Genomic DNA, 25,656 nt, shown 5'->3' with positions numbered 1-25,656 from the left:
ACGGGTCTGACAAGTTTCTGCTTTCTTTAGGCACATTACTACATTTCATTTTCTCTTGCAGTATGACAATACAGTTTCATCAGGGAGCTCAGCCATGCCCATTACACTTCCCCAGCTCGCATTGACTAGGTTGGACCTTCTCATTACTAGAGCACTATTTATGAAGAAATGTTTCGACGTTGCAGGAATTGGCTGACTTGGTATTATTCAGAAGGACTTAAACTGATTCACTAGCGCTCAAGCACCAGAAGCCAAGTCAAAAACTTCTTGTTTTTTTTGTTCAACAGGACACATGTCAGAGCTGAAAGCAAGAGGAGCAGTACCAGGTCAGCCCAAGGACATAGCCAGGTCACTATCTGCCTCCAACACGGCTGTAAGGACAGACCCAGGGAAGAGTGAGACCTGGGCACTCATGTGATTATTTTCTTGACTCTTAGCCTCCAGCTCTTGTCACTGAAAGTGACTTCCTGAACCATATGTGTTTTTTATGCCATCTCATCTTCAAAACGTAGCCGCAGTCCGTTCCCTTGCGCATTATTTGTGACCGCTGCGATCATGCCCTCTTCAACTGCTGCAGGGAAAGTAAAAAAATCTCCCTTTAAAGCTTCTTTACTATTTTTATCCTGTGTTTGACTACAGCCATAAGCCATTATGCCACAGAGCAGTCATTTTCACACTCTGTAAACGCCAAGGCAGTAATTTTGGCATCCAGGTTGATGAACCGGCAAGTTGCTGGTAATTGGTGCTTCACTCGTCCGGGTAATTTCACCATCAATTAGCAAATATCTTCCACACCTAAGGGGCAATCCTGAGAGCTCGTACACATGCAAAGACTGGCTGGAGTGAGGGAGGACCTGTAGGACCGAGCCCAGAGAGCACCCCAGACGAGGCCGAGGCCGAGGCCTCCCCCCCGCGCCTGGCGCAGGCCGCTCCCTGACAGGGGCCCTAGCCCCGATACAGGCAGGCGGGCAGACCCCGCACCCTCGCGCCGCCAGGGGGCACCCCTGCCCGCCCCTGGCTCGGCGCCCGCCCTGCACGTGCTGCTCAGCGGCCGGCTCTCGGCGCGTGCGGGGCGGCTCCCTGGAACGCCCCTCCCCGCCAAGCAGCCTTCTCCGCGGGGAACGGTTCTCACTAGCACGGCCCTCCAGAGCCGGCTTTGCTCTTCTCCGGGGGGAAAGGGTGAAACGCTTCCAAAAGGAACATTTTTGTAAGGTTTTTTTCTAAGAGTCTTAAGGACTGGGTCTAAAAATCCCACTGGAGGAGTACTGTTCCATTACACAGAAAGAAGATCTAGGTCTTTCTGTGCTGCTCTCCTGCTTTGTGTTTTGAGTTAAGGGGGGTAGCAAAAACAGGTGATGTGTCATAATTTCACATCAGTAAAGCCTCTGCAACATACAAGGGTTAGAGAATAACCAAAGAGTTGGAGAACACATATTGCTTCCTTTCTTCTCCAAGAAAAGTTGCTGGGGTCTAATTTGCAAGAGAAGAACAGACAAAAGGTGAAACAATAGTACTGAGATAGAACAGCAGCCTTCGCCATTCAAATGGCGACAGGCATCTGCACAGAAATATCTCACTTCACACCCACCTCCATAGAAAGGAGGAAGTTGTGCTTTAGCACATGCTTTTATAGAGCCAGATGAAAGGTTGAAAAACTCATGTGAAAATATGATGCCTCCCTCTAGTGGGTTCTTTTTGTGACCATGTTTTATGTGGAGAAAATCCTTTACAAACCTGATCAAAAGCAAAGGGACTAAGCACTACATATACAAACACTCAGGCCGAGTTTAACAACTCAAATCCAAGCAGCCAGATTGTCAAGCACTATGGAGTTGTTAGTGTGCCACATCAGTGAGATCAAGCTTTTGCTCCTGCCCATGAATCTGTGCAGCAAACGTACAGTAAGAGTTACAAGCTCAGATTTTGAAGCCACAGTAGCATTTGTCATGAAGAGTTTGGGGGTATGAAAACCACAGTTAACATCTGTTCTTCCTTTCAATGCTTGTGTCTTAACCTTTATTAAAGGTGTTACAGAACAATAGCCACAGCATGCCAGTCTGCTAGCAGAGAGGGGTTAACAGTGATAGAAGATGAAAGAGGATAGAAGCAACTTGTAAACAAATAGTTAAGTTGTTCTCTTTTTTTTTTGGTTGGAACAGTGATGCTGATTTATGAATAAGAGAAACTTCCTCTGGAAGATACCAAAGACACATTTCTTCAAGTGATCCAAGCTTATGCTTCAAACTCTTGAAAACTGTTTGGAAAATTAAGATATCATTGTCAATGCAGGACCTTTCTTCCTTTTTGGATACCTGTCCACATAGGGCTTCCATTGCTTATGGATAAATCAAGATACCTTCTACAAAAAACCAGTAAAACTTTCCTTTTTACAGTAGCGTTGAAAAAATCTCTCTTGCTCAAATGCATCAGATCATGCAATATGAACAATCTACAGCTGTAGATTTGATTCTTTAAACACATTCTAGTTTCCAGCTTACAGCAGAACGAGTCCAAAAAGACAGAAGTTAGTTTACTTGGCTTCAAAGGACCTTACACAGTCAGTGAAGCAAATGTTACTAAGTCTGCACATCAAAGATACAGAGTGAAGAAGTTTTACTCATCCATCATACCTTTTATTTTCTATATCAGTATGTGGTCACCTTTACTGAAGTTGAGGGATAAGAACCAAGGAACATACCAGCTGCACTTTACAGATTAACAGCCACAAAAATAGAAAGCAACTATACAATCTCTGGGTTTCACAAAACTAGTTTTCATTTGTAACACTTGACGCAACAAGATTACCTGCAACAAGTGAAGAAGCTACATCTGTAAAGTGCTATTTTTGTTAGAAGTGGCTAAAAAAGCACAACTACAACAGATTTGGGTATTCGGTGGTTAGATTGTCGATGTCCTCCAAATATCTCATTTCAGGCTCTGTGTTTTTTGATGAAATTGATGAGCCCATTTGTTGAGCTATCATGAGATGTCACTGGAGCATCTGACTCCAGTTCAGGCTCAATTTTCTTGGCAAGTTGTTTTCCAAGCTCAACTCTTCATTCATAAAAGCAGGAGAAGAAAGAAAAAAAAACATTAGTGCTAACAACTTACAGTATTTACTATAAGCCATTAAGGTTAAAATTAGGTGCCAGTAAAAAGTAACTTGACAGTGAACACTATGAATGTTTTTTCCCTTCACAAATTACTGACAAAGTATTATTCAACTCAGTGCCATTCATGAACTGGAGTTCTCACAGCTGCTTAGCTGAACAGACAGCTCTCAAATTACAGGATGTCTAAAAAGAGAAAGTTTTGTTTTAAAAGTTAAGCAGAGTCTTTTCTCCTTTAGTACTTGTTTGTGTTATGCAGCCTGCTCCAATGCAGAATGTATTCAGCTTGCTACTGTTCACTGTTGAACATGACATCACCCAGAACACTGATTTGTAGCACCAAGACAATAAACAACAACAGCTGAGTTGCAGGCCTGGAAGCCTTTCCCAACACTGCAGTAAGCTATCCAGGAGTTACAGCCACAGACAGGGTAAGAATCTAGGACATTCAACAGCTGCAAGAAACTAGGCTGGTTTTACAGCATCCCCACATTCCATAGTTAGTTTTGGATGCCATTCTGGTTTTGATGTGCTGCAGTAAGAACTGTACTTATTCTTATCCCACTCCTGATTTTAGAGTTTATAGCAGACATCAGCTTTTTAGACAGTCTTCAGTTTCTACTACAATATTTTAGTTAAAGAACCTGCTGTGGTAGCATAGCTCTAACAAAACATATACAAAGACCGTCCTATCCTTCAGCCTTTAAGAAGAGAGCTTAGTGTAAACTGCTATTCTAGGCCTGTAGAGCAAACTTCCTCTTCCAAATAACCCCTCACAGCATAGGCAGGTTTGACCCCCCCAAAAAAACTTACTCATTGACCAATTCATCTTTCTCCTGCATAAGTCTTCATACAGTGTGTTAGACAGTTAATATTACTACAGATTAAAATAATCTGATAAACTCCTGATTAAGTCTTCCTTTTTTAAAAGTGACAAGCTCCTTGTGAAGCTGCTGTTCTCCACATGGAGCTCTACCATTAACCTTGGTCACAGGTGCAGCCTGCACTAGACAAAGGGCTCCTATATATGAAGGCATCTGCCAAGAATGTTCTTGTATCTCCAGTATAGGAAAATTAAGAGGTGGTCAGTCTTCTCATTAGCAAATGCCATTCGAACTACCTACTAGACATTTCTAGAGGTAAAATAATTCTTTTTCCCCCTTCTGTAAGGGAAAATAATTTCCCTTTTAATTCTCAGAGCATGTGTTCAGCCTGCTTGACTATTTTACTTATTACTGTTTCTTTTCTGCATTCATAGTATTTTTAAAATCAAACTAAACAAAAGTCCTTAGCTAAAATTGTACCTACAAAGTCATTATACATGGCTGAACAAGGATACATGGTGAATTATCCCCAGAAAAATCTGTTTTCATTTAAACCTATCCTATAATCATTTGCTCTAAGTGTAACACCTAAAGACAATGAAAAAAGTAAGTCATGACAGATTAAGGAATACCATAGTCAGTAAGTATACAAGAAAGAGATCAAGGAGACTTACCCCCACTGATCATAACTGTTAATATCCCAGACAATTCCTTGAACAAATATCTTGTGCTCATACATGGCTGTAAGAAGACAGATTTATATTAATAAACTATCAGAAAGTCTTAAGTATTCACAGATGAGAGATCTATTTACTTACCAATGATGGCTCCCAGAGTGAATGGGTTGAGTTTTGTAAACATGATGGAATTGGTTGGTCGATTTCCCTCAAAGACCTTTCAAAACAAGAGGTACAGTTATCTAGTATGTTGTAAAACTCACATCAGAAACTTTCAGTCTATGTATTTTCCTTACAGCCCACATGGAATTATTTGTATTAGCAGTAAATACAAAATCTTGAAAGCTTTAAAGGCTAACAACTTCAACCACAAAATTGTATCATTTTCATGTTTTATTATAAACACAAGGGCAAAATGTTATCTCCAAGTACCATTACTGGCTACTATGGGCTACAGGAAGTAGTAAAATACAAGTCAATACCCCAGGGGCAGTGATGAGATGCTCATCTTTTCTGAAATGCCTCAAAAGGCTTCCAGATCAGCATACTTTAGCAGGAGTGCCATTCACGGACTGCTCCACTGGACCTGACAAGGTAGAACCTGCAACACAACCTTCACGGCTGTCAAGACAGTAGCACTTGACAGCCACCGGAGGGCACTGCCCCATTAGCAAACTCCACCAAGCAGACCAACACAGACACCTTCACCACCACAGCGTTAACTAGAGGAAAGCTGTGAAGTGCCAAAGCCTGGTTTGGTTACCTTATGGGGAAGGAGCTTCTCCAGAGCATCTCCACTCAGTCCTGCCGCTTGAAGTTCCTTACGAGCTTCATCAGCAGTCTTCCCTTTCATCAAGGCCTCAGTCTGAGCAAGGAAGTTGGCCAAAAGGATCTAGCAGGTAGAAAAAAAACAGCAACTCAAGCCATGTTTCCTTAGCTGGAAAAGTGATACCTAGTGCTTGAATCTAAACCAAGACCTAGTCTAGAGTTACAACTCTTGTTTTTAACACTATGGCAGTAAAATGTGCAGTAGTTTTAAACTGTGTAATGCCCGCTACTGCTTTTTACCTCAGAGTGCCAGGAGACTTGATTACTATTTTAATAGTGCATATATCCAAAGCCAACCAGAACTGTTTTGCAGAATCCTGCCCCTGCTCAAACTGACAGCAAGCCTCCCAGTGAGAACAAAGGAGCCAGGATTTCACACACCCCTTTCACCCAGTATAGTCTATACTTTTATCCCATGCTACACCATATGCACGGAAAGCCAGGTGCAAAGATTGGTCAAAGGTAACCAACTAAGATGTATTTACTCTATATGAAGGAAAATCCTCACAGCATACCACGTATCCCTACCAATACAGCGGAAGTTTTTAGTTTCTCTTCCCTGCCTAATGTTAGCTTCCAAATTCATGTGTGGTTTTGTCCTACCCATTACACTGAAGATCAACTCTTCCTATATCTACAGACAAATGAAATCTTTTCTCCCCTTCTTTTGCAAAATCATCTAAAACTTTCACCTGTACTTGGTGTTACTCAACAAAAAATTACTATTACACAATTTAAATAGCACTTGTAATCTGACAAGATTGAGATTTAGTGAGGAAACAGGCTTTTTTCTTAAGTATGCAGTAAATAGTAGACCTGGACATGCTTCTACCTATGGAACTTAATGTTAGACATGGTTCACTAAAAATGCTTAGTTGGATGATAAATTAACTAAAAAAAAATCAGACTGGTTAAAAATATCTGTGTAGAAGGCTATCACCCTAGCCATGCTAGTATACTCACTAAATTTTGTCCTAGAGTTTAAGACTCACAAGAGCATCTCTGAGGAAGTTTTCATCAGCTCTGAGAATTTGCTTCTTCCCACTCTGCAAGAATTATACTCCTTAAAATTCCTACAAGGAATTTTCTCTCCACATAAATAAATTACTCAACTCTTTCCAGCCTCAGCAGGCCAACAGGCTACACCATTGATCTGCCTCAAGAACTGTGACTACAATTTCAAGAACAGAAGTACCACTGTGCTACATATATTACATGTAACATGTAATTATAAATTTAGATATTTTCAAACCTGTTGTGAATGTTCACAGAGCCTATGCGTATAGTTTCAAAGGGACATTCAGAAATTTCACACACTGGAATACTGAATAAGCTTCAATGCCTTCCGTCACAAGAAAATATGGGTGCCCTGACAAAGAACTAACTTACCTTGTGATGCAAGCCATTTCTGACTGGATGCTGGGTCTGGACTGGGATCAGAAAGTCACAGGGAATCATGCGAGTTCCTGTAAGAAAAGGCATGTTAATAAGCCTGCAACAGGAAAGTCTTAGAAAAATCTTCAATTCTCACCCCATTTTCAGAGTTACTGAAGACTCAACCACTTTAAAAAGCTTTTTAAAAATAACAGCAGTGGAAAGTGACAATACCACTCAGTAGTTTCAGCTTTAGTTGACACTCCTTATAGTAGAGTTAAAACCTGCATCTTGTAGCCTTCTAAAGCCACTAATTAAGAGCACCACAGCAGTGGGATGCTAGGTTAGGTAAAAGCCCAACCTATAAACTCGTGTCAATTCTGCAGCTACTTCCAGCTTTGTAGCTGTTCAGAATTTAATTCCAGAACAAGGTATTGAATAGTTTCAGTTTACCTTGATGAATGAGCTGGTAGAAAGCATGCTGCCCGTTGGTGCCAGGCTCTCCCCACACAATAGGGCCAGTACTGTAGTCCACACGAGATCCTTTCTTGGTAATGTATTTGCCATTAGATTCCATATCACCCTAAAAGAAGGGAAGGGTAGTATCACCTTTCTTGCAGGACCACACAGTATCAGTGCAAGTTTCCATACATACTTCAACTATAATGTGTGCTGCTCATTTATGAAAATTTCGTAATTATTAGGGATATAGCTGCTCAATTTATGGACACCAAGATAATGGAGGTCTGAAGACAAAGATCTCCAAAATAACTGAGCAAATAAGCTGATACCAATCTTGGCACCAGTCTCTTTAGGCCCTTGATTACATGAATTTAAGTGATTGCAATTTTAACCTAGAAACATGCATTCAGGTTCTAGAACAAGGACAGAAGCATATCTACATATTTGCCTCTTGAGGCTCAGACAGAGTAAAGGTTTCACCTGCTGGAAGTAGGCAGCAAAGCGGTGCATGTATTGGTCATAGGGCAGAAGGGCATGGGTTTCACATCCGTAGCAGTTTATGTACCAGACACCTAGCATGGCCAACAGAACAGGCATGTTCTTCTCCAGTGGGGCAGTGTGGAAGTGTTTATCCTATGTGACAAAGGAAAAGAATTAAACTTTTGATAAAGCAATTGTCAACCTTCACAACTCATTTCTTTTTACCGTTGTTTTGATCCAGGGAGAGCTTCCCAAGCAAAGTTGTTTTAGAAGCATTGAGAGGACATGAGGAGCTGAACTTTAGAAACCAACCTGCCTTCATTTATCTTACTAACAACTCTGTTAAGAAGAGCAAATCTGAAATAGGCACCCCACACTCACCATCCAGTGGGCTCCTGCAAGCAGGCTCTCAAAGTTGTCAAAACCTAACAAGAGAAAAAGTCAGTTTGTATTTACTATTTATAACTCAAACTTTATTTTTCTTGCAGAGACAACTGTAAAACAGTTGAGATTCCTTGTATGCAGCAAGGCTCCCAACTACTAATTGATTTTAAAGTTGTAATTTGACGTCTCTGAAATTTGCATCCCATAAGCCAGATATATTTAGTTATGATTAAAGCCTGGACTTCAGAGCAAGTCCAACTTCATGAAACATACTTCAAAAACCTTCACCCAAAATCCCTATTCAGGCAGAATGAGAAACTGGAAGGAAAACAGAGGCATTAAAACCAGGCTCTGTATTAAAGGCTACATAGTTTTCAGCAAGTTTGAACACTTAGTCACTTAGCCACAGTGGCAGAGATATTCCCAAAAAAGAGAGCAAGGCTGGTACAGCAGGAATTTCTGTGTTGGTCTGAAGAGAAACAGCTGTAGTAAGGTCTTCTCAAAAAAGGTTCCCCCACTTCCCCATTTCTCTTAACAATTCACCTGATTTTTCTTTGCTCTATAATTAGGGTATTCAAATTACCATTCATTTTCACTAATGAATAGTTTAACTAATACCATCCTTTCCTGCAAAGCCAGAAATCCTGATTCTTATATGAAAAAACAGAGATGGTGGCAAAGTGTTTGCTAATCAAAGCAACAGCTCTACCTATACTCAGAAGCCAGTTTTGGGAGATGAAGGTTGTAAGAGCAAGACGTGCAGATAGACTGGCATGTCAGCAGTCAGCACCAAGTCTGTCTGACAGCAGAGATGAACAGTTTATTGCAGACAAAACAGTAAGTGCCGGCCTGAAGTTTATTTTGCTGATCACATAGGTTTTTCTACACATGAAAACTCCTGTTCGTATCATTCCAAAAAAAGCCAAAACCAGTGTTTTTCTAACCTCAGTCTAAGGGAATTCCAGCTTTTATTTAGAAAAATAAATGACATTATGCTTTCAGACTTTAAGTATCTGAAACAGGTGGCAAGTGAACAATTGTAAGGCTGCTGAACAGCCTGCTCACCAAGAAGCAACAGTTCTTAGAGCTCTTTGACATTCACTGTGTACTCTCCCCCTGCATTGAGATCTGCATCAGAAATGTCATGCTAACCCATAACAATACAACAAGTAGGTGGGGATCAGTTTAGAGGGTCTACGTTTGCTCCACAATCAACTGCAGATAGAAACAGCATTCCTGTATCATCAGGCCCTACAGCCTAGAAGAACGCGTACTGGGGACAAAAGGAAGTAATGGGAGATGGAATAGTTAACAATGCTAAACACAGCTCATACACACAACTGGAGACATAGCATTTTGGTGTTTAGTGTGTATCTACTAATAGAAACTAAATATGCTACTCTTAAATAGTTTAGGAATGTCAGTTGCAAGGTCTAATTTTCAACACTGATACGGCTTTACATGTATCAGGCACTTCTGGCTACGCAAGTGACTGAAGAGATACAATTTGACTATTCATACCTAAGTACGGTTAATTTCCAAAACTGCATTTACAGTACTAAAAAACTCAGTATTTCCATTGCATGACATTGTTTTTTAGCACAAACATCCAACTACTCAGAGTAGGTTGGGTAAAATAAAATTTGCCCCAAATTCAATCCACAATCCACTATTGTTAATGCATTCCATAGTTACATTCCTGAAGCAAACAGATTAATCCTTGGCACTGTTACATCATAGGAGTACCTACCAATATGCAGGGCAATGGAGAGACCAATGGCAGACCACAGAGAGTAGCGGCCACCAACCCACTGAAAACAAGAGATTGGTTTAGGCAGGAAACATGCAAGGCTTTTAAATTCAAACTTATTCAAACTAGTAGGAAGAAGCCGCATGTGTTTAGACTATTTTCAGCAAAATCAATATTCTTTCTGGTGATCATTCGCTACACATTATATGACCTGGTCAAGGGAACCTGCACCTTACAGTAGCCCCCTAATGAATCCTTAAGTATGCATTTTTTGAGACTTTAAAGTTATCCCACTTGTCCAATTTATGTAACATCTGTCAAAGCAGATCCCTTGATGATTCCAGTTCACTTCCAAATATAAATTTTCAGCTTGTATTAACTGCTTTCCTAGTATCACCCCTCTATAGGTAAAGCCTGTTTCAGCAAGATTATGACACTATCTAGGGAAAGATAATGCTCTAGATAGTTTCCAAACAGTAGCTTTAAAATCTAGTTTGTCAGGCACATAGTCATCACGAGACATAAACCAACCTGTTTCTGATTAAATATAAGGGCCAAGACTAAGGGCAGTATACTTAAAACATGCATCTGCTATAAAATACCAAATTAGGCTCCCACTTCTGATGTTTGACCTTTACAGGCCTAGATTATATACAGTAGACCCCAGCAGTCAAATGTCACAGCTTATAATAACTACTTACACAGAGGAATAAGCTAAGACTTGTAGCTCCTGTTACCCAACAGCTGATTAGACAGCCAAGAATACAGAAGGCTCCTCTTCAGACCTTTGACTGCAGGCCTTTAATGGAATGGCCAAGAGACAAGACTGTTTTGCTTGCTTGACATGTTCTCGATTTACCATTAGTTATGAGTTTTCAGATGTTTCAGTACAGAGAATACAACCACTGTAATTCAGGGGTTTTGGCAGTTTCCTGACATCTAGTTAATACTTTTTGAAGCAAGTTACGTTATTCTAACAGTTAATATCTACCACACAACATCAGACATTTACTTACATCCCAAAACTCAAACATGTTCTCTGGGTCAATTCCAAAGTCTTTAACTTTAGGCTAGAATAAAAAAACATGGAAGAACACAGTAAGTAAACCCAACATTCTTAAAAAGCTTTATGTCTAACAAATAAAAATCACAACTTGGGTACCTGCTAAATACACAGTTCCTCAACTACATCCTCTATTTTAAAAATACATAGCATCCATCAAAAAAGTATACCTTAATTTCCAGAGATCACTATCACTATTCAGTAGTCTCAAATAAAATCAATGGCATACTCATTTTCTGATCAATCTAAGTGGCAATAAAGTTAGGAGCAGGACCGACATTCAGTTTACATTTAACAGAACCAGAATGGAAAGGAATTTCACACTACAGTACCTGACAGCCTCTCAATTATTGCAGAGTCTTCTCATTGCTATTGGTCTTTCTACTTCATACTTTTGCATGAAACACTACATCAGGGTACACTATGCTCATCATATGCTACAAATTATCCACACAAACTACCTGCATCACTTCAGCATTTACTTGAGTCTAGGAGGGTAGTATTTGTTCACATAACTGCATTCACACACACTTCAGCAATTACAGGTAACACTCATTAATATCAGGACAGTGATTTCAAATATAAGAGATCTTGATTTCAGATTTAAAGATCTAGCAGAAAAAGCACAAATGTATAATTAAGGTCCAATCTTACTGCAGTTCATTACTCTGGAAGTGCTTCAGTTATTTTCAGTAGAAAAAATACGCTTCCTTTCAAGAGGAAGGCTAACTATTGGTATTCAGGTAACAGTGTCTTAAAAGATAGTTTCATTTTGAAATCCAGTAAGGAAGTCTATCTTAAAGGTACATAGAAAAAAATACATTTGTTATACTTACAGCATTGGTAGACAAGGCAACAAAATGCTTGGCCACAGCTGAAGGCTTAAAAATAAACAGATTGTTAGATCTAGAATGCTAATTATTTTGATTTCTGATCATAAAACTGATCTGCTACCATCTACATTTAACACAAAAATAAGCAATGATAGTCAATGGTATTTTGTTTATCAACTTGAAATCACCTTATTCACATTCAGTGTGGGATTTGTCAGCATGCCTGTTTGAAGATAATATTCTGATAATATTCTCATGAAGCCCCCTGGAAGCAGTCACTACTTAGAGGAGCATGCTATTTACTTGAGTATGTTATCAGTTTGGAACATCACTAACACCACTTTGGAGCAGATGGAATTTGTTGTACACGCATTACCCTTCCAGCTAGGGTCAAAAGATCAAGACAACTGGAATTACTGATAAATCTCAAGCTCCAGATTTAGACTTTGGTCTGTCAGTAAGTGTTCTGGAGAAAAAGATGAGTTGTCTACAACAGTAGTGTAATGAGGAATTTCAAAGCCCTGCTTTCAAACTAAGTACAGCTACCCTGACTGGAAAAGGTTAAGGACCATCTAAATTACCTGAGCAGGCAGTTATCTGCTTTTTTCTTTTAAAGGTTAGAAATAGGAGAGAATGAGCCAAATACAAGGTTTCTATTCATACCACAGCCATCTGCCATAGAAATGTCAGTATAATCACTCCAAACATAGCTTCATTTCTAGTTTTTAAAGACTTACATGACAACTATTTTTAATGAAAAACTGGTGGTTTTATCACATTGATCAGACATAACAGCCTGTCACTAACAATGAAGCACTGAAATGTTCTATGTATAGCATTTGCTGAGCTATACAGCTTATGTTTGGGCAGCTATTGGCTCTGCTCCAATGCACACAGAATGACCAGGGAAAAACTGCACAACAAAAAGTGTTGCATTCCATTACATAACCTAAACATATTAGACTTACATCATTAGCAGCATGTAAGAACCACTCTTTAGCCGTTTCTGCATTGGTGATAGTTTCTTGGGTAGTGAAAGTCTGCACATCAGAAAACAAGGGTGTACATAAAACACTGCACTTAAAACTGAATCAAGTTCAGGCTGCTAAAACATCGTCTGTTCCAGATAATCGGAGCAAAGTGATTTTAGATGTTCATAATAGACAGCTACTGCCAGATTTCAGCAAAATAGCAAGCTTATCAATCCAGTAAAGATTAGTGTTGCTAGATTTACCTATCTAGTTTTAAACCAGCATATATCTGGAACTAGAATAATTATTCCCCATTTCCTACCCTCCCTTCCCCCAAACTGCTATGCAAAACCTTGAGACTAAAATTTTCTATTTTAGTCTTTCACTAAGTATGAAGTTTTACCATTCAACTAAAAAGGAAACAGAGTCTCAAAACAGGATAACCTAGCTGGACTGTCCTCCTGTTCTTCAATTCCTACTTTTTCATATAGAAACACTCATTTCTGCTAAGACTCTTGCAATAATTTTGTTTTGCTGATTAGAGGAAAACATTTTCCTGCTTCATGAAGTGTGCATAGAAGTTCAGTCACGCAGTTTTGCAAGTATCTACAACCATTCTGATTTACTCAACCATCAAAATTTAGCTTTAAGGGTGAGCACTAGCTTCAGCCTACTCTCGTCCATCTTCAGAAATATTTTATTATGAAACACAAGCCTGTTACGGAAAACAAAAAATGTCATTCATCCTCTTCCAAACATATCCAATTATCTAACTACAGTCTGGCAAACCAAAATTGAAGTGTTACTCTTTCAATCTGGCAGTCTTCTAAGCCCTTGAACCGTGATCCTTGAACTCAATTATTCCAAGTGACCATTTTCAGCTACAGTATTGCCAAGATAAGATAATGAGCACCACCACAGAGCATGGCTAGCATTACACACATGTTCATTTGTTGCAGATTCTGTCTTCAACAACAAAAAGTTTCTACTGTGCTTTACAAATGAAGGCAACCCAAGTTGCATAACTACAAAGTTTGTCTTCATCAGTTTCCTCTGCTAAAACAGAAGCATTCCTCAGAGGAAGATGGCAGCTAGCTATTATGTTTGCAGAATAAGCTAATAGCAAAGCAAGACTTAAAGGCAGCTATTAAGTCTGTATTCAGAAATAAATGTCATCTTATAAACTACCAGCACACTATCTTTAACTCTTTGTAAGTAAAGAAGTTTAGTATTTATAAGTGCTGAGTTCCTTGAGCACTAAGTTATTTAGGTGAAGATATTTTGTTACTGCCCTAAAAACAGAATGAAGATTCCCAAACTACACGCAATTCATTAATGCAAAAAACCAGAACACTTAACAAGTGACACCATACTTAAGACAAAGGACCAAAAATAACCTTAAATAAGGAATGAGAAAACAAAATCTTGAATTTCAAAGGAATAGCTACATAGGATCCTACATTCCACCAACAGAGAAGTACAGTAAAATAAGCTTTTGTGAATAAAGTTCAACTAGTGTTGACTGAGAAATACACCCTAGACAACATGAAACTGCTCATGTGCCTTGTTTAGGTTAAGTAATTTTCAGCACTTGACTTTTGGATACCTAAGTATTTCAGTAGCAACACAAGCTTGTACTGCAAGTTTAGGATGAATCACAACAGGCCTATTCAGAAATAGTCCACACTGGAGTCCCTGATCTAGATCTTCCTGCAGACAGATCTCTATTCTGACAGAATCCTTTACTGGTTAAGAGAAAGTCACACCCCAGTGCCTGTATTAGACATACCTTTGATGCAATGATGAAGAGCGTAGTGTCTGGTTTAAGCTCAGCCAGGGTTTTGGCTATATGAGTACCGTCAATGTTGGATACAAACCAAACACGAGGGCCTCCCTTGGAATACGGTTTCAGGGCTTCAGTTACCATCAGAGGACCCTGGATAGAAGCAACAGTTAGATTTTATCTTCCTTGCAAGCATGTACACACAAGGATACTGGAGATGTAGAGAAGTCAGGAGCTTACCAAGTCAGAGCCACCAATCCCAATATTGACCACATCAGTGATTGTCTTTCCAGTGTAGCCTTTCCATTCACCACTACGGACTCTCTGTGGCAAAAAAATTATTGCAATGACTATTTTATACTTACACTAAAGTTAGTGATTCTAACACTGGAAATAAGCTGGTTTCAGGCATTGTAGTAGAAAGTCTCCGAAGACAACTTTCGATCTTCTAGACTTTAAAGCCTACGCTCAAAGCTACCTTCTTAGCTACACATTTGGTTATGTCTTAAGATGACACTTCATTAAGTGTTAGAAGTCTAACACACATATTTAAGAACAAACTGCAAGATCAAACTCTTTCTGTATGGACTGCTATAGCATTTACAACAGCGTTGGCAAAGGCAACATTTTTACTGATTAGTTTTATCACACATAAATTTGACTTGTTACAGTACTCTGAAGTTCTTCAGAGCATTTCCTCAACTGATCTGACAGATGCCTACATTTTAAATCTGTACAGAATCAAAGAACAATTAATGATATTTGAAGATAACTGTTAACTGCTATATTTAACTAGGAAACAAAAAGCTTTCATACTGCTAAAGTTGTAAAGAGAATAGAAACATAAAGGAATCTGACCTAAAGCCAGAACATCTTTAAGAAACTATTTAAGTAGAGCATAATCAAACAGCAAGTGAGCTGGGAGCTTCTACCTCTCTCCTGATTTTACACAAATTTTAAGTGGCAGTTTCTACTTGACAGAGTCAAGCAGTTGAAAAATTAGCAAGAAATAAGGCAATATTTGAATGGTACTTAATGCTTTACAAGACTTCTGAAATAAATGCAAGATTATTGTTAAAAGAGCAAGATCCAGAGAGCCCGTTAAAAAACCTAACTGGGAACAGAGAGAAAAATGAATTGTACTAAAACCAGCTCAACTCCATGCTTGAGTCAGAATTATTATAAACCTCAAACAAGGGCACAATAATTCATGTGAACCAGCCTACCATCAATGCTTCACAATACCCTTATAAGAACCTGGCTGTGTATAGAATATATGGAAAAATAAGCTATGGTTGTACTTTATACCTGGCAGAAGTGTTTCATTTTGTCCAACACTTTGTTTACTTCTGGAACAACATCCTTCCCATCTACAAGTATTGGCACATTGGAACGATTTCTCAGAGCAATATGAAGCACAGCTCGGTTCTGAAACAAGAAGGGAAAAAAATGATGAAGCTATTTCCAAATTATACCCAGGGGCCTCAGGTGCCTCATCCAGAAGGTAGTACAATCTTCCAAGACTTAAAAATCCTTTAGATTAACTGGAATTAGTAGAGCAGTAGTTTGTTTGTGTGTGTGCATATATACACACACTCATCCACCAGCAATCTAAATCACCCTCTCACTTCACAGAATCAGTGCAGAGGGCTTACAAAAGCATATAATATGCAAAGTAAACAAACAGCTTATTTGTTTACTTTGAAAAGAAAGCTTAAAAATCCCTTGAAAAGCATTTAATGATTGAGGTTCAGAATTAAGCAATATTCAGTACTCAGTGATCTTAATTATTTTGGCATGCTTCAGGTACACAAGGATGAAGTTCTGTCCTATTAATGACGATACTGTAGACCAATTATAACAAGCAAAGTTATTTTGTCAGGCATTTTATCAATTATCCTGAGTAGTCCATTTCATATGGGAAGAGACAAATATGTATTTAAACATTTGACAAAAAATGAATACAATAGCCATATTATTCTATCCACTGCCCACAATTAAACGTTCCCTGAATACTTGCACACCAGATATGTAGGTGGTAGTAGTGTTAGAGAAAAATCTGTTACCATGCACCTTATATTAATTCTCCAGTTATACAGAAGTCAAAGCATTGAAATCTGCCCTGTGATTCGCCTGTTCAGGAGCTTAACAGCTTTAATCTATAATGAAGGAGTTAGTCAATACTAATTAACAAATTAAAAAATTAGTCTGCTCTACCTCATTGTTCCTTGCTACAGTGAGAGGCATCATGAGACAAAGACAACACAGACAATACGAACTGCCAAGCTATGATTTAAATACCAAATGATAATTTAAAGAAATCATTGAGTTTGTGGCTACTGACTTGGAATATGAAAAAGCTCTTTCAGTTGCTAATAATCAAAGTGTACCCACTTCAATTTGGGGTGAACAGAGGCAGTTTTTTTGCAACACTCAGCTATGGAATGGTATTATTTGGTAAATACTGCTCACTATCAGGCTTGAAGGAAGCTTTGTCTTGATCAGGAGAAGCAATCATATTTGACCTGATGCTTACTGTTAAACAGAAGTATTTTCTAAGTATGGGGTGGGTTACAAAGACTGTGCCCATAATGAGTGGTCAGATATGTGCTACCTTGTAATGCACTGCCTTTGTGCCATATCAAGCTGCAAGTTTTAACTCGTCTTGGACAAACACCTGGCAATGACATGCTTGGGTGCACTATAAAAAACTTCCACATAAGCACACACCATGCAGCAAATGCCCGCAGCACCAAATACAGATGACTCTTCAAAACTTAAAACATTTTTTACCTATTTGTTTAAATCAGAACACGAATGGTGGACAAGTCAGTTCTTGCCATTAAGCAGTTCCATTCTGTCTTACTGCTTTAAGTTTATTCAGTCATGCTGTTTGACAGCATTCTGTTTTTAAGGTCCCATGACAATTTCGCATTATCCACATGCTCATATTCCAGAGCCAAACCAACTTGATTTGATATGCTATAAAAACAGAAAAAACTAAAAGCAAATCTACTTCCAAGTCAACTTCTGACTGTAAATGAGAAACAGCCTGATAATGAAAAATATGTTTCTAGACTCATCATGCAGGTAATCGCTACATAAAGTTGCCATATCAAGACAGTAGCAAAATAGGGAGCTAGAAGCAGAAGCCAAACACATCAGTTCAATATTTTAAGTGCTTTCTGTGAAAATTGCATCCTTCTGATAAGACTTCAGCTGCTATGTTTGCTCTCATGTAGACAATGAAGAGTAACTCCATAATATATGGTCAGAAATGGGCTAACCCTGTAATAATTTGTGTTACATGAGGCTAGTGAAAGACAGTATCTGAGAAAATCCTCCAGGTAGATTTAAGACTTATCACCCTCTTTTCCTGCTTCCTTTTTTCACTAGCTAGAATTACATCTGTGAATTGAAGGCATTAATACAGAAGGAAGAGGAACCATTTCTCCAGCGAAGCTTTATCTGTTTCTGTCTGTGCACTTTACAAACATGCAGCATTCACAAACAATACAATGTCCAACTGCTGAGTTATTTTAAGCAAACAGCTTGTGCAACAGCTAAATCAGTCAATAACCAAGTCAAAGGAAAAACTGATTTCTGTGAATTTACCTCAAACATACTAAACAGCCTTTAATATTTCAGGCAGACTAATAGATCACACTATACTGTTGAGTTTCCAGTTTTCATCCTATTTTTAATTTCAGAAAAAAGTACAGTTTTTTTTCTGTATGTTTTAGTGAAGATTTAACCATCATTACAACCTTCAGATCTACAAATAGAGGAACATACTCATCCTCTTACTGAAATAGGTGGCTAATTTCCCAAGATTGTTTATAGTCTCTACTGTTAAACATATCCAAAAATAAGTGGCATCAACAACCCAAAGCAGAAAGTCTTCACAATCCTCACTAAAACTTTGTAGGCAGTTTATTAAGCTTTATGAACACTGACATCAGGCAAAAGCATGTAAGGGATACCTGGAATGCAATACTCTGCTCCATGCCCTTTGCAAGATCTAACTCATCTTCCTCTCTACAAAAGAGGGAAGACAAGAAAAAATATACCACCAAAATATCTAAAAAAATTAAGATCTGTGTTGAAGGAAGGATTGAATAGCTTTATTCACACATATTTTCCTCAGTCTTTTTGCCAGAGCTGTAAAAATTTCTCGTGTAAGTAGCGCAGCAAACATTACAACCAGTCAGCATGTCAGAGTACCAATTAAGAGTAAGTTTGTTCAAGACTTCTTACACAGATGCATGAACATCAATAATATATAGGCATAACTGAGGGGAAAAAACCATGGACAGAAATAGCCTTACCTCAGTGAAGTTGATCTTCTCTCCACCGAACATGCGCTCCCTGGCACTTTCCACACCCCTTGACTTTGCCTGAGAAATGTAAAAATAGATTCCTCTTAAAAACACCAGGAAGTCAACATGCAATACAAAGGTCCAGCTACGTTAAAGAGTGTGCACATTTAGCACATAAGACAGTGAAACAAAAATTATTATATTAGATTATGAGACCCACTAGATTCTAGCTTAAAAAATTCTTCTCTTATTTTAAAGCAATCGTTCTTATGCAGGCTGTTTATTTCCTTAGGGGGTTACACAGTAACATGTGCTGAATGACCAAGATGCAATGAATCCATCTTTATTACTCAGTTTCATCTTGTCATACTGCTACAGGATTCATTAATGATTCTCTGTACCAGCTTAGATTTTTTTTTTAAACTGAATAGCAGCAAAAGTAATTTTGCTATGGCTTGTTTTGCTAGTTCTTCCCTTTTAAAGAATTCTGTGTCCTATCTGGTCAAGCTTTTGGCTGAACCAATAGTTAAGGAAGGATTGTAAAGATGGACAACATGCTAAATTGAAGTTAATGATGCAAACTTCTTTCTTAAAACACATCCAACTGTAAACAAATCTCAAAACTAAGACTGCATGACATATGAAGTATTGTTTCAATTGCAGGTATAGAAGACATCACTTTATCTTACAATTTTATATGCCTCTCTTATTTTACTGCAGAACTCAATAACAGTGCCATATGCCAGCTGGTCTGTTACACTGACAAAAATCTTTCCAGTGAGCACAAGAAACAAATCTGCTCATTGAAAAAAGGCCTTGTACCTTGGGGCTAAAGGACAATGCAAGACTTAGAACAGCGCCAAGTTTTGTAAACAGATGCCTTTTAACTTTGATGGTCTCTCAAATTCAGAGCTAAATGTATATAAGCAATGCTAGAATAATCAGTTGCAGGTAAAAGTTAACTTAAAAAAACCTACTTGGTTTATTAATTCAACATTTTAAAGAATTACCAGTTCCATCAGCATTTTCATCACTTCTTCTGTAACAAGGTTCTTCGAATAATCCAGTAAGATATCCCCATGATCAGTATTCAGAGTCAAGCTGTCAAAACAAACAGGTTGTTCAATTGCACATTCCTGAAGAGTGACCGTTTTAAGCAAGACAATGATAACTCCTCTACAGATTATGAAATAATTGGAATCCTAATTATACTGTTAAAGATCACCTGAGGGACCTATTTGCCCCACGTGTTTCATAAAATGACTTAGTGTGTTGTTTTAACTGAAGATCATGGTTTTCAACAAGCTAAATTAGAGTGTCCACTTTCTGGTTGTGAAAGTCCAAATACAATGAAGTATATTTAATGCACAGTTGGACAATCACATTCTGTCTCCACTGAGCCACTAGCATTCTCTAACAATAATTAGCTTTTTCCTAATATATCATAGGTAAAAAGCTTACCACATTCTTCTACTACTAAAAAAATTTAACTGTCTTCCTACAGGTCCTTTCAACAAATACAGTCATTCTTTTATATGGAGACTTGAACAAGCCTGATTTAAAAATCTATACAACTTCATGTACAGAAACATTCTGTCAACTACGATGCAGAATTAAACCCCATTTGTGTATGGTGTAGTCTCACTGTCCTCACTAACTCAGTGGAAGTCTCCAAATTATTTAATTAATCCTCATCTGAAAGCTGTAGCCTAACACTTCAAAATACAAGCACTTTTAGGTTTACATCTGAAACACAGAAATGGTAGTCCAATAGAAGTCAAGTGAGCCTGTTTGTATTTACTAGCCTTGTATCTACATGATAAGTTCTATAGTCCCTCTAGTCCTTTACAGCACAGTTGTCTACCCATTTCTTCTTTGCACTGATTTACAGCCAAATATACACATTTACTCTAAACTGAAGAATCAAAGTTCTGTAGGTAATTCAGTAGGCCTTCTATAAAAGTACGGAAAGCCTTATGTCTTACTCTCACTTTTGCTCCGCATGCGCAAGCCACAGGAAATTGCATGCATCTATATTCTCAATGTTTCTGTGCTGTTCATTATCTCCCCTGCTTTTTCCTTCCCAATACTTGAGCACAGAAATATACACTGTTATTTTAGCGGCCACATATGCCAGAGACTTCAGGGACAAACCACAGTATAATTGCTATTCTAAACAGATATGACAGAGCAGGCAATATCCTGCAAAGGAAGAATGGAGCTGAACTTGCAATAACAGTAATAATCAGCAAGGCCTAGACATTGGAGTGGTTTCATTAACTTGAGAAAAACCACAGTGACATGTTCTTTTTCTGGTCTTAAAATACAAGAGACAAAATAGGGAAAGGAAGGTGTCTTCAAGCACAATCTTAGAAGAGTGTTTTTTACAGGCAAGAACACAAGGCAAGTAAGGAAAAACAGTATCAATACTGTTAATCACCCTTCTCTTCATGGGCTGCAAACAGTAATCCCAAAACCCTGACCATACCATGCAAGGATACCTGGAATATGTCTAGCTAAGGGAAGGACTGTTACCACTCACCTGCCAAATTTGCTACTTATCAATACACCACAGAAGAAAAATAAGAACAAATCCTGCAAGTCTTTCTATTTGAGATTCAATGCAATTTATTCACAGACATGTCTCAGATTTGAACACATTTTACTAATGATATAAGGCCATTAGTATACTACCACTCCTTCAGTTTAGAGAAGTAGAACTCTTTAATTTCTTATCTACACTTTAATATAGTCTTTCCCAGTTCTACTCCATGAACATGAACTCCTTACAATCTTTTCTTTATTTTTACCTGACATATGCCTTACTTCTACAATTCATTGTTATTTTACTTATATGAATAAAAATCAATCTCACTAGGCCTAGAAAACAAAGTATGCATGAGATTCTTGCTGGATTAAAATCACTAGTCATTCGAAGAAACTGCAGAAAAGATGGCATCCCAAGACATTTCATGCAAAAAACCACAAGCAATGGCTACCAGATCTAACTTCCCCCACACAAAGTGGAACACACAGCATGCAATGTAATCTCCTCTTAAACCCTTACACCAAGAGATCCACCCCTTATTTCAACAGAAGCCCAAAACCCTGCAGCTCAGCTGCATTCTGCTACACTACCCATTCTGCAATGCAGCAGCTAATGCTAGCACTACCCAGGTGGAACAAGAGCCTTGTAACATAAGCCACATCCACATTTAAGTGATGCAGCCCTTAATCAGATCACCTGCAGCATCTCAGAATGATTTTATCTCCCATCTAAACACACACTAAAGAAGCTGTATGCAACCCCTAAAGGTATTATTACACATGGATTCCCTGGTGGTATGGTTTCCATTTAGATTGGAGGCTCTTTCTGGTCCTTCGTAATGGACAAGCCAACCATCAGGAGTGTAATACTAGTGCTTTCTATCTTGCACTAGCTATTTGCATCAAGAGTACCTTAATCAGCATTCAGGTATCTATTATCTGCTGAGTTTTACGATGGCTGCATTATATCAGTTCTAACCCCTCCAAAACTATTACCTAGTGAACAACCCATGTTGTTAAGACCCACTGTTCCTTCCAGACCTTACATTTAGGGAGCAAAGCAAGCCAAAGGTGTACCTACAGGTTTGACTACACTCCCTATTAGGGAAACAGGATATACAAATTCTGAGAAAGAAAAAAGTACAAAAGGAAGAAAGGCTCTCCTTATAATATTCTGTAGGACAACTGGTGAATCTAAGGTTCTTAAATAAGATTAAATAGATACTTGTTCTCAGAGATAAAATATTCAGATTAAAAATTATTCACACCTGTCAAACTTCTCCAGAACCAGTATCAGGAAGCACTTTTACATAGGTCTAAGTTTCTCTTTTCCTTCTAAAGGAAGAGATATAGTCAATGATTTTATGATAATACTTAGCAGAACTAATTGAAATGTATTCATAAAGATTATTTTCACATGATGAGAGAGGTACAAACTACAGAGAGGACCTTGTGGCCAAACCTTCAGACTGCTTAGGCTTTCAACAGATGTTAACTACCATCATTCTGCTGATCTGGCTCATGAAGTGGCAATCAGTGGGAAGTATACAAGCAGATATGTCAAACTACCCCAGGCTGTCCATTCTGCAACTGTATTTTGCTATGAGAAAGTTCTCCTGATAGTCTAGAATGTGTTGGTTTATCAGGAAACAGGACTGAAATCATGAAAAGAAAGTATTAAGATAGATTAATAAACTTAAAACACTTCAACTGTTTCCTATCCTTATGAGCAGCACAAAAGGACATTAAGTTGGGCAGATATTTAAAACAATAATCTTGGTCAAGAACATTTCACAAAAAAGTCTGATAAACACATTCTAGGAGATACACTGACTACTTTCAGCATGGAGAAGTTATGTTAGAGGTGAGTATGCGTGCCTGAAACAACAATTGTCAAATATCTTCTTGGTTAACTGTACACAGTGATAGTGTAACACTCAGAAAAGTCTATTACACATTCACAAGAGCAATTAAATACCAACTATTTGAGACCAAGAGACTACATTTTATAGTCAAACTGGCTTGGATAATATCAAAGCAACATCAAATGAAATTAAGATGCAGTGCTATCCCCAAGAAGAGTACTTGCTTAAGCCACAGGAAGGAACCTTATAAGAAACGTCTTGATTATACCTTTTGATTTATTTAGCTAGTTTGCTTCAGTTTCCCTTTGTTCCAAAGATGTTACCAAATTCAGTCTCTTGGGATATACTGGAGGTAAGGAAAACTTGCAAGCAGAACTAGCTCTATTAGAGAAGAGCTAGTAGATTTGTGTAAGATAATATTAATGAAGTTTTTTAACAGTATAAGAAGTCCTGTTAAAAGAGCCAGATTAAGTAAATACTCCAGAAATTTAGCATATCTTTTCCATCAATGCAGATGACATTTCAACTCTTGTATATTGGATGCAGGACTTCATATGCAATGTTTAATTACAATTTAAGAACTATCTGATGAGCTCAAAAGGAAATAAAGCCACTTTACCTAGGACACTAAATGAAAAGCTTGATACAGGCAACAAGTCTTATCTCAGCACTCGAACAGAAGCTCACTATATCTATATTACCCAGGCTCACTTTAAAACTCAAGGCAGGCATACTTCTACATAGTATTGGACTTTACAGATTGGTGGTATATTCCAACAACTAACCACACACGACTTCTCAGCACAGTCTCCAGTATATACAAAACAGCAGTCCCACTTTACAAGGTGAAACCGCTGAACGTTATCATAGTGCTTCCACATCTTACTTCCTCCTCTAGCAAAACCATGTTGCAATGCATTTTCTGTAACGCGGATAGCATGAGGCAAGGGAGGGCTAAACCTGCTAAATATCCCTCCGTTCCCCACCGCAGGGCAGGGGTAGGCACCGCCGTACTACTGACAGGTAGAGGCACATGGATGGACGGCTCCTCGCGATCTTATCGCGGAGCTTATCATGACTAAGCACACGGGTGCGAGAGGCTGAGAAACGAAGGACCCACAATGCCGCTGTGCGAGCCGCAGCCCGGCGCTGTGCTTCGCGGCACGTACCCTGCTGCAAGGATGAGTCAAGGACAAGCGCGCCCGGCCGCCCTGCTCGGGGGCTGCCAAGGCCCCCCCGCCCGGCACCTGCCCCCCGCGGCGCGGCGGGGCTCCCGCCCGCCCGCCCGCCCACGCCGCGCTCCCGGCAGGGCGCTGCAGGCCCCGGGCGCATGTGCCCGGCCTGCGATCGGCCTCCGACCGGCCGGCACGGCTCCAGCCAGCGGCAGCCGCCCTCCCCCAGCCCCCCCGCACGCCGGCGGGAGCTGCGGCCAGCAGAGCAGCCGTGTGTGTGCGCGGTGCCCCCCTCTCCACCGGGCCCCGCTCCCGCCCGGGGGCCGCACGGGCAGGAGGGAGCGGAGGGGGACGGCGCGGGGCGCTGCCCACGCCCGCAGAAGACGCGGCCCCCGCCAGGAGGGCGCACCCCTCCCGCCCGCGGCGAGGCCCCGGCTCTCCGGCAGCGCCCACCTGAGGAAGGGAGGGAAGGAGGGAGCCAGCCGCACGCCGCCCCGGGCCTCGCACGCGGAAGTGCCCGGCGTGCCGGCAGCCTGAGGGCCCGGCGGGCCACGGCGGTCGCCGCGGAGGGCAGGGGCGGCTGCTACCCCGCTCAGGCGCGGGGGATGGCGGGCGGGGGCTGCCCAGCTTCACCTGAACTTCTGGAAGCGATCCTTGTCGGCCTCGAAGAGCTGCCGCAGGACGAGCTTGGAGGAGTTCGCCTTATGCCACTCCACCAGCTTCTTGAAATGGGGGTCGCCGGAGAGCGCCATGTTAGGGGCTACGCAGGGCAGAGGCGGACACAGCTGCCAAGCAGAAGCGAGCACCGCGAGCAGAGCTGCTGCCGCCGCCTCCGCTTTTATAGCGGCGACGCGGCCTCCTGCCGCCGGCCCCGCCCCGGCCCCGGCCCCGGCCCCCCTCCCCTTTGCGGGCCGCCTCGCCGGGCGCTGGGATTCCCTCGCTGCCGTGCTAGCGGGGAGGGGTGAGCCGTCAGCCCGCCTGCGGGGCACTGGTCAGGGGGAGGTGGCGGGGGCCGCCCGCCCGCGTTGGGGTCCGCAGCGTTCGCAACGGCTGGGCGCCGCGCGGGGCGGGAAACGCTAGCGGCCTCTGCGAAGGGGTCGCCGGCCCTCAGGGCTGTGCAGTGCGCCCCGGTAGTAAGCCGCATAGTGAGGGAGGAGCGGTTTCCCCGTCACGGGGCACCTGCGCGAGGCGGCGGGCGCAGGGGAGCTGTCGGG

At 40.3% G+C, this 25,656-nt stretch overlaps 1 protein-coding gene across 3 annotated transcripts; it reads right to left on the bottom strand.

Annotated features, from left to right (window-relative positions):
* Positions 1–2,865: 2,865 nt before the first annotated feature.
* On the bottom strand, positions 2,866–25,248 carry GPI (glucose-6-phosphate isomerase). 3 transcript variants are annotated; one of them, XM_059824740.1, is made up of 18 exons: positions 25,076–25,248; positions 19,869–19,959; positions 18,868–18,936; positions 15,848–15,967; positions 14,780–14,863; positions 14,546–14,692; positions 12,754–12,825; positions 11,789–11,833; positions 10,906–10,959; positions 9,890–9,950; positions 8,137–8,180; positions 7,756–7,908; positions 7,267–7,396; positions 6,829–6,905; positions 5,375–5,503; positions 4,753–4,828; positions 4,609–4,675; positions 2,866–3,054 (listed from the first exon to the last, which is right to left on the bottom strand). In XM_059824740.1, exons 1-18 carry the CDS (start codon positions 25,192–25,194, stop codon positions 2,931–2,933), a joined length of 1,662 nt encoding a protein of 553 aa, XP_059680723.1. In that variant the 5' UTR covers positions 25,195–25,248; the 3' UTR covers positions 2,866–2,930. The 3 variants fall into 3 exon arrangements, with proteins under 3 accessions (XP_059680723.1, XP_059680724.1, XP_059680725.1); XM_059824741.1 differs by having other exon boundaries at positions 5,375–5,476; XM_059824742.1 differs by lacking the exon at positions 14,780–14,863.
* Positions 25,249–25,656: the final 408 nt, after the last annotated feature.

The sequence above is a fragment of the Gavia stellata genome, chromosome 15, assembly GCF_030936135.1.
Source record: "Gavia stellata isolate bGavSte3 chromosome 15, bGavSte3.hap2, whole genome shotgun sequence".
NCBI classification, from domain to species: Eukaryota; Metazoa; Chordata; class Aves; order Gaviiformes; family Gaviidae; genus Gavia; species Gavia stellata.
The sequence above is the reverse complement of the archived record's forward strand: the minus strand, read 5'-3'. Positions and strand labels throughout refer to the sequence as shown.